The sequence below is a fragment of the Tinamus guttatus genome, unplaced genomic scaffold (genome assembly GCF_059628265.1).
Source record: "Tinamus guttatus ecotype Peru unplaced genomic scaffold, ASM5962826v1 Tinamus_guttatus_pri_ptg000387l, whole genome shotgun sequence".
Taxonomy (NCBI): Eukaryota; Metazoa; Chordata; class Aves; order Tinamiformes; family Tinamidae; genus Tinamus; species Tinamus guttatus.
In genome coordinates, this window is record NW_028288921.1 from 222621 (window position 1) to 231626 (window position 9006).

The 9006-nt window shown below is 51.7% G+C and overlaps 1 protein-coding gene across 1 annotated transcript; it reads left to right on the plus strand.

The window, feature by feature from the left end:
- Window positions 1-7101: 7101 nt before the first annotated feature.
- Window positions 7102-8061, plus strand: LOC148593477 (olfactory receptor 14A16-like). Its single transcript, XM_088530780.1, has one exon. The coding sequence runs from the start codon at window positions 7102-7104 to the stop codon at window positions 8059-8061; it is 960 nt and encodes a 319-aa protein (XP_088386906.1).
- Window positions 8062-9006: the final 945 nt, after the last annotated feature.

A 9006-nucleotide genomic window follows, 5' to 3' on the forward strand; every position in this document is an offset into this window, starting at 1 on the left:
AATGATGATCAATGGAAGATGAGGGAGGATACCTTTTGTGTGAAGGAGCAGATTGGATGTGTGGAGTTCTTCATTGGAAGAGTCAAGGTTTGAAGTGAGAGCTTGTGGGTGAGCGTCTCAGGAGGGAGATCTCCTATTTCTCAGCAGTGTAAAAAAGGTCTGTGGATCACTGGCCCTGGTTCTTGTTGGGTGGATGTTAAACCCCCTATCACGACCTGGAAAGGCAAACTGCAGGGTGCAAGCAGTCTGGGAGGCTTCTGGAGGACATCCAGGAGAACTTTTTTGCACAGCTGCCAGATGGGCTGATAAGGATGATGCTTTCTGGTATCTGGACATTTCAAACAAGGACAAAGTGATCAGGGATGGGATAGTCAGTGTCTGCCTTGCCTACTGTGACCATGAGAATCTGGAGTGCCTAATGCTGAGGGGAGTGCAGAAGGACAGTAGCAGAATAGAGACTGGGCTTCAGAAGAGCCGACTTCCTGGCCTGTTCAGGGGACTGGTGAGGGATTCTGGGGGAGGCAGCTCTCAAGGACATCAGAGCTCAGGAAAGCCAGCAGGTCTTTAAGGACAGACCTGCCAAGCATAAGGATGGGTCATTCCGATACTCACTAAAACTATCAGATACCTCAGGGCACTCAAACCAGCAGATACCCCTTGGGTAGATTGGGATCTTGTTACTTAGCTCCAGGCTAATGGGGCAATTTAGAGGAGGAAAAAAGGCAGAGGTGAAGGCAGAGGCATCTAGAAATATTGCCCAGCATCACATTACAAGGACAAGTGCAGGGTCCTGCACCTGGGGAGGAGTAACCCCAGAAACCAGTATAGATTAGAGGTTGACCTACTGGAAAGCAGCTCCGCAGAGAGGGATTTGGGAATCCTGGTTGACAAGTAGTTAACCATGAGTCAGCAATGTGCCCTCGTGGCCAAGAAGGTCAATGGCATCCTGGCCTGCATCAGGAGGAGTGTTGCCAGCAGATGTTGTCCCCTCTCCTCAGTTCTGGTGAGGCCTCACCTGGAGTATTGTGTGCAGTTCTGGGCTCTGCAGTACAGGAGGGACACTGAGGTTCTAGAGAGGGTGCAGTATAAAGTGACCAAGATGATTAAGGGACTGGAGCATCTATCATATGAGCAAAGACTAAGCGAGCTGGGCCTCTTTAGTCTGGAGAAGAGAAGACCGAGAGGAGATCTGATCAACATGTAGAAATAATACCCTGGGGGTGAATGTAGGGAGGATGGGGCCAAACTCTTCTTGATGGTATCCAGTGATAGGACAAGGGGTAATGCATGCAAGCTGAAACACAGGAAGTTCCATCTCCATGTGAGGAAGAACTTTACTGTGAGGGTGACAGAGCCCTGGAACAGGCTGCCCAGAGAGGTTGTGGAGTCTCCTTCTCTGAAGATCTTCAAAACTCACCTGGATGCCACCCTGTGCCACATGCTCTAGGTGTCCCTGCGTGAGCAGGGACGTTAGACTAGATGATCTCTAGACGTCCCTTCCAATGTTAACTACTCTGTGATTCTGTGAACTTGCTGCTGGAGACAGTGCCCATCATTTCCCTTACCACATCTTCAGCGTGCAATTCAGCCGATTCTACATTAACTCTCCACTTACCCATCAGACAGGGAGGGGAATTACTGCAGCACAAACAGCCTGGCAATAATAAATTACTAATGCCAGTGCTTTTGTAACACCATGCTCACTTAGGCAATGGATTCATTTAGCAGCCTAAAAGATCTTGCTGGACTCCATGGTCCACTGGTAGCTCACTGCAAGTCTCTACTCCTTGTAAACGTTCAACGGAGAAGATCATACTCACAGTGGCACAAATTCACAATGCTAAATGCTCCCTCTCCCTCCTCTTGATTAAAAGCTGCCTTTTCCAGGGCTGCAGAGCTCTGCAGGTGTCAGCCCCTCCACGGGGCACCCTCAGCAAACCCTCTCGTCCCCGCCGCTGCTGCTGGCCCCTCACTGCTCTGGCAGCAGCGACCTCAGCGCCAGCACCCGCCGTGAGCCTCCTGCTGGCCCAGCAGCTCCTCGGGCAGGGGGACCTCGCTCGCGCACAGCCCAGCGTGGGCTGCTGCCGCCGCGTGCTGCAGGGACACCAGGTTCCTCGGCAGAGCCGCCCCGGCCAGGAAGGGGCTGCTGACGTCACAACCAGCTGCGCGGCCTGGCCTATCAGGGGCTGCGGCAGCAGTGACGTCACCAGGCGACGCCCACGCATCAGCACAGAGCCAGCCCTGCAGAGAGCAGGGGCCTCCCGGCAGCGTCCCCGCAATGGCCTCCGTGTCCCTGCCCGCTGCTGAGACATCCCTGGCCTCACAGGCAGTGCCTGCTGCTGCCCCGGCAGCTCCACGCACACAAGGGACCTCCCCGCGTGTCTGCACCAGACCCCGCTGCCGGCCGCGCTGCTGCTGGGACAGGAGCGGCCTCAGAGCCCGTCCCCAGCCATGGGCCAGCGCTGGCCTCGCAGCTGCTCTGCCAGCAGGGACCTCCCAAGGAACTGCCCAGCCAGGCGCCTCTTGCTGGCCTGCCCGGGACTCAGCAAAGAGCAGAGCTCACGGTCACCCTCACAGACATGGATGGACCTGCTAATGCCTGGTGCTGTCCAGTCAGGAGCACAGACAATGTGACCCCCCTCCCAAGCAGTAGCAGTGCCATGTGCCTGCTGCTGGCCTCCCAGGTGCTTGCAAACATTGACTTGACCAGCATCTGACTAGATGATCTCCAAACGTCCCTTGCAGCCAGAGAAAGGTGTCTGCTCTCACTCAAGCCCCCTTGAAGCTTGCTTATGAGCCTGCAATGTCCCCTTGCTGCCAAGAAGGCCAGTGGCCTTCTGGGCTGTAGTAGGAAGACTGTTGCCAGGAGGACAAGGGAGGTGATCCTGCCTCTCTACTAAGTCCTGGGGAGGCCACCCCTTGAGTCCTGTGCCCAGTGCTGGGCTCCCCACTACAAAAGGGACATGAAGCTACTGGAGAGCGCCCAGCATAGGTCTACAAAGTTGATCAGGGAGCTGGAGCATCTCTACTATGAGAAGAAGGTGAGAGAACTGAGACTGTTTTACCCTACAGAAGAGAAGGCTGAGAGGGGATCTTATCAGGGTGTGCAAATACCTGAAGGGAGGGTGCCAAGAGCAGAAGAGGATGGCCCAGACTCTATTCAGTGGTGACTAGTGATGGCACAAGAGGCAACAGACACAAATTGAAGCACAGGAAGTTCTGCCTGAATTTAAGAAAAAGCATCTTGACTGTGAAGGTGACAGAGCACTGGCATGGATTGCCCAGAAAGGTTGTGGAGTCTCCTTCTCTGCAGATATTCCAGACCTGCCTGGACGGGATCCTGTGCAACGTGCTGTAGGTGACATTGCTTTATCAAGGGGATTGAACTAGATCATCTGCGAAGGTCCTTCCAACCTCAACCCTTCTGTGATTCTATAAATGGTCTCCACTGGAATATATCAGCTTTTTGAGCTGTAGGGATCTGCCTGTCCCTCAGCTTTATTGTGAGTGGTGCTCTAGCAGGATAGAAGGCATCCAGGGTCATTAGAGATGACCAAGGAAATTCCTGACCTGGACTCCCACTGAAGCTCTATCTCCAGTGATTCCATTAGGACCTTTAGGCCAGGAGCTTGCAAGCAGACCATGTGCATGCTTAGCCTGGTAAGGGGGAATCCCACCTGCCATGTATTTGTGGAGTTCATGAGTTAGCTGAATCCTTCTCCAAACCTGGCACTTCTGAACGGACATGTGGAGCCCCAATAAGTCATCTGAATAAATCATCTGAACCATATATGCACCATGTATCAACAAGCTTGGTCCAGTCCTGTTCAATTTATTCATCAATGACCTGGATGAAGGCACAGAGTGCTCCCTCAGCAAGTTTGCTGATGATACCAAACTGGGAGGAGTAGCCGATACCCCAGAGGGCTGCGCTGCCATCCAGAGGGACCTGGACAGACTGGACAACTGGGCGGTGAAAAACCTCATGCAATTCAACAAGGCCAAGTGCAAGGTTCTGCACCTGGGGAGGAATAACCCCAGACACCAGTACAGCCTGGGGACCGAGCTTGTGGAGAGCAGCTCTGCGGAGAAAGACCTGGGTGTCATGGTGGACGACAAGTTGACCATGAGGCAGCAGTGTGCCCTCGTGGCCAAGAAGGCCAATGGGATCCTGGGCTGCATTAAGAAGAGCATCTCCAGCAGGTCGAGGGAGGGGATCCTGCCCCTCTACTCAGCCCTGGTGAGGCCGCATCTGGAGTACTGTGTCCAGTTCTGGGTTCCACAGTACAAGAGGGATGTGGAGCTGCTGGAGAGAGTCCAGCGCAGGGCTACAAGGATGATCAGGGGCCTGGAACATCTGCCCTATGAGGAGAGGCTGAGGGAGCTGGGCCTGTTCAGCCTGGAGAAGAGAAGGCTGAGAGGGGATCTAATCAGTGTATATAAATACCTCAAGGGAGAGAGTGCAGAGGACGGTGATGGTCTCTTTTCAGTGGTGGCCACTGATAGGACTAGAGGAAATGGCCGGAAACTGAAACATCAAAAATTCCATAGGAACTTAAGGAAAAATTTCTTAACAGTGAGGGTGCCAGAGCACTGGAACAGGCTGCCCAGAGAGGTTGTGGAGTCTCCTTCTCTGGAGATCTTCAAAACCCGCTTGGATGCAGTCCTGTGCCACGTGCTTTAGGTGCCCCTGCGTATGCAGGGGGGTTGGACTAGATGATCTCTAGAGGTCCCTTCCAACCCTAAGCATTCTATGATTCTATGATTCTAAGCTCCCTTCTTATCCCTGTCTGGGTGTCCTGCCTAGTTAGGAGATGTGAATCAGGACTTCCTGTGGGACATTTCTAACTTTGGTAGATAATCATTATCTGATGAAATAAACTGCAATGTTGGAATCTGTTTCCCTGTACTCTTTAGAGAAGGAAAACAGGTTACTCTACTTGATGGAACATATCCCAGAAGGAGGAATCCCAAGGGACAGAGCAATTCATGAATTCAGCTGGGCTGCAGCTCGTGGCAGCCTGTCAGCACTGCCAGAGACAGCCGTGTGCAGGAGCAGCTCCTGTGCCAAGAGCAGCAGGGCTCTGCCTGCTGCTGCGGACAGGAGAGCACAGCGAGGTGAAAGGCAGCGTGGAGTGGGAGGACAGAGCAGAGCTCATGGTGGGAGCAATCCGTAACATGGTAAGTCACCGGCTGCAGGGTAATGCTACTGAGTTTTCTGGAGGGGTCTGCAGCACCCCTCCAGCTGATGACTTTTTTTTATTTTCTGAGGACTGTTCTCCCTGCTTCTACTTTGCATACGAGGAGATGCTTCAGAACAGAAATTCCCTGTCCCAGCATCACAAGATCAGGCCATCATGGCTGCTTCTTCTGGAGCTGGTGCAAGACAGTGAAGGCAATGTGGGCACATGGGTTCCTCAGAGCACTGTTCTTCAGAGCAGTGTCCATGCGCCCCAGGGTGCTGTGTGCCCGGTGCAGTGATTCTGTGAGGATCAGCACTCAGTCTGCCAGGGCGCTGCAGGGAGAAGCTCTGGGTGGGAGGAGAGTTTCCCCCCGGGCAGGTTCATTCTCCTGCTGAGAGGCTGCTGTGTGGGGTCAGGGCTGCTCACAGCTCAGCCTCACCCACACAACATATCTGGAAGGGGCTTTTCAAGAGGACACTCTTGGGAAGCTTCTATGAAAGGGATAGCAATATCCAGAGGCTAGGATTTTGTTTTGTATCTTTGACAAGGCAGCAAATGAATGGGACATTTTAGCTTTAGATGCCTGAAGGAGAGTTCTGCAGTGCTGCTCTGAGGGATCAATAGGTCTGCAAGGACCCCAGAATATTCCTTCAACTGCCTTTTCACCTGTGGGAAGCAGCAATATCCCCTTTGCAGCTCTCCTCATTCTCATTGTGCTTAGTCTCACTCTGCTCTCACAGGGAAGGGCTCCAGGGCATTTCTGACCTCCTCTGCAGTCAGATTTCCAGAACAGCAGAGCTGCCTCTCTCCTGCCATGTGCCCATTTCCCATTGCAAGGCACAGGGGCTGAGAACCACTGCCCTGGAAGTCCACACTGTCTGGGAGGTGCAACCTGGCCACGGTGCTGCTCTGTCTCTCTGTCCTCCCTTGGCAGCAGTCACAGTGTTTCTCCTTGTTTCCCTGCCTCTCCTTTCTGCTCTTGTCCTGGCAGTCAGCTGGGGCTTCAGCTACAAATTCAGATACTCACTCTGAGGTCCTGCCATGGAGGTATGTGAAGAGGGTCAATGTGCCCAGGGTGCTGGGCAGCGTCATTGGAGGGGCTGCAAAGGGGTTGACTCTCCCTTTAGGAGACCCTGTGACTGTCAGGACACGTGACTGTCTCTGTTGTCCTGCTGGGGTTGTGAGCTGCCCTCCAGAAGAGGATTCAGTGCACAGAGTCTTTGCCATGTCAGGAGCAGTGTCCTGTTCTCTCCATCATGTATCCACCTTAACTTTAGCGGGAGAGCAAAGTTAAATGAGTGATTTGAAACCAGCCTTCTATGATCTCAACAGAGTCCAGGGTTGTCTGCTGGAACAAGGCAGATGGACTCAACAGCACTCCTCACTGCTCCCTAAGCAGCAGAGAGCCCATTTCCTTCTCCAGTCTGCTTAATGCTCACATTTTCAGAAATAGAGACATCTGTCTTTATTTGCATGCCAATAAAGACATGCAAAGAACCTGAGAGCTATCGTGACAGAATCTAAAAATACCCAAAATAAGAAATTCTAAAAAAACACCCTGAAACCCCCTGCTGCGCCCCTAACTCCTTGGAAGTGTATGTGGGAATATTAAAAGATCCTTTATCTTAAAGTTGCATGTCCTGTGACATCAACTCTGAAAAGGAGAGATATCAAGAACCAGTCCTTTATACACATTGGTGAAGAGTAACTCAGGCTCCGGCTCCTCCCAGAACACTCAGGTGGAGCAGAGATTGAGGAGCTGACTGAAGGTGATAGTGAGAAGAAGAAATTACTGAGAGCTGAGACATGGATTGAAAAGCATTTGTATGAAAAATGGAAAGTTTATTTCAGAGAAAATTCTTCTAAACTATTATTGCCTTTTTTTCCCTACACAGTTTTCCTGAGCCCAATAAAACAGATGTCCAACAGCAGCTCCCTCAATGAGTTCCTCCTCCTGCCATTCGCAGACACGCGGGAGCTGCAGCTCTTGCACTTCTCGCTCTTCCTGGGCATCTACCTGGCTGCCCTCCTTGGCAATGGCCTCATCATCACAGCTGTAGCCTGCGACCACCGCCTCCACACCCCCATGTACTTCTTCCTCCTCAACCTCTCCCTCCTTGACCTTGGCTGCATCTCCACAACTATCCCCAAATCCATGCACAATTCCCTGATGGACGCCAGAGCCATTTCCTACTTGGGATGTGTTGGGCAGGTCTTAAGCTTTAGTATTTTCATATCAGCTGAGTATTGTCTCCTCACAGTCATGGCCTATGACCGCTACGTTGCCATCTGCAGACCCCTGCAATATGGGACCCTCCTGGACAGCAGAGCTTGTGTCAAAATGGCAGCAGCTGCCTGGGCCAGTGGTTTCCTCAATGCCCTCCTGCACACTGGGAACACATTTTCCCTACCACTGTGCCAAGGCAATGTGGTGGAGCAGTTCTTCTGTGAGATCCCCCAGATCCTCAGGCTCTCCTGCTCAGACTCCTACCTCAGGGAAGTTGGGATTGTTGTGATTAGTGCCTGTTTATGCTTTGGGTGTTTCACTTTCATTGTGGTGTCCTACGTGCAGATCTTCAGAGCTGTGCTGAGGATCCCCTCTGAGCAGGGCCGGCACAAAGCCTTTTCCGTGTGCATCCCGCACCTGGCCGTGGTCTCCCTGTTTCTCAGCACTGGACTGTTTGCCTACTTGAAGCCCCCCTCCATCTCCTCGACATCTCTGGATCTGGTGCTGGCCGTTCTGTACTCGGTGGTGCCTCCAGCAGTGAATCCTCTCATCTACAGCATGAGGAACAAGGAGCTCAAGGATGCCATTAGGAAAGTGATTTCATGGACCTTTCTAAGCAGTGGTAATTTTTCCATATCTCTCCACAGATGACTCTTTCTGTATCCCATAACTGGATTGAGCTTTGTTTCTTCATGTGATTTTTATTATGACTTTTACTAGTGATAATAATTGTTATCGTGTTGCTACACAACTACTTGTATTCATTCTCATTTTTACGGTGTCTGCTCTGTCTCACCTGATTCCCTCAATTGTGTTGAATGCTGGACAAGGAATGGCTCCCTAACAGTATCTCTGTGATAAAGTAATTTCTACCAGCGCAGTGCGTGAAAGCTGGGCTTTTCCTCCAAAGCTGGTGTCAAGAATAGGCCCAAGGACTTGCACCCCTCAAGGGCCTGCTGCACAGGATTCTCCATGGGTTCAGCTACACAGAGCTCAGGCTCATGTAATGATCTTTCAGAGACCAAGGGCTGGTTTGGGAATTCACCTATCAGAGTCCAAGGATAGTGGACTGAATGGTCATGGATTTACACATGCACAGCTCTCCTACGTATTAAGGCACAGTGTCAGACGGCTGTTCTCATAGAGGGGAAGCTGGAGGTGCCAGGAGAGCACAGGGATCCTCCTGGGACAGCATATGCCTGGGATGGACTGTGAGTAGAGCCTCATAAAGGGAGAGGTCCTCGAAGATGGAGTTTCTTAGAGGTAAAGCACGGGGTATCCACAGGCAAAAGAGGACTCTGCAGTCTCAGGAGAGGCAGTGAGGACTCAACTGTCAGGAAGAAGGGAGAACGGAGAACATTTTGGCACAATGTCAGTGCCAAAAAACTGTCCTGTGTGCAGTCACTTGTCATGCCCATGTACTTACATGAAACGTGCTCTTCATTTATTTCTTTCTTAATTTTTACTCTTACCTTCCTGATAAAATAATAATAAATAATTATTTAAAATACAATACAGCACTACAGCAGGAACAAAAGGCTGACTAGGGAAAATACGGGCCGGCTGCTAAATGGGCCAAGAGCCCTGGTGAGAGAG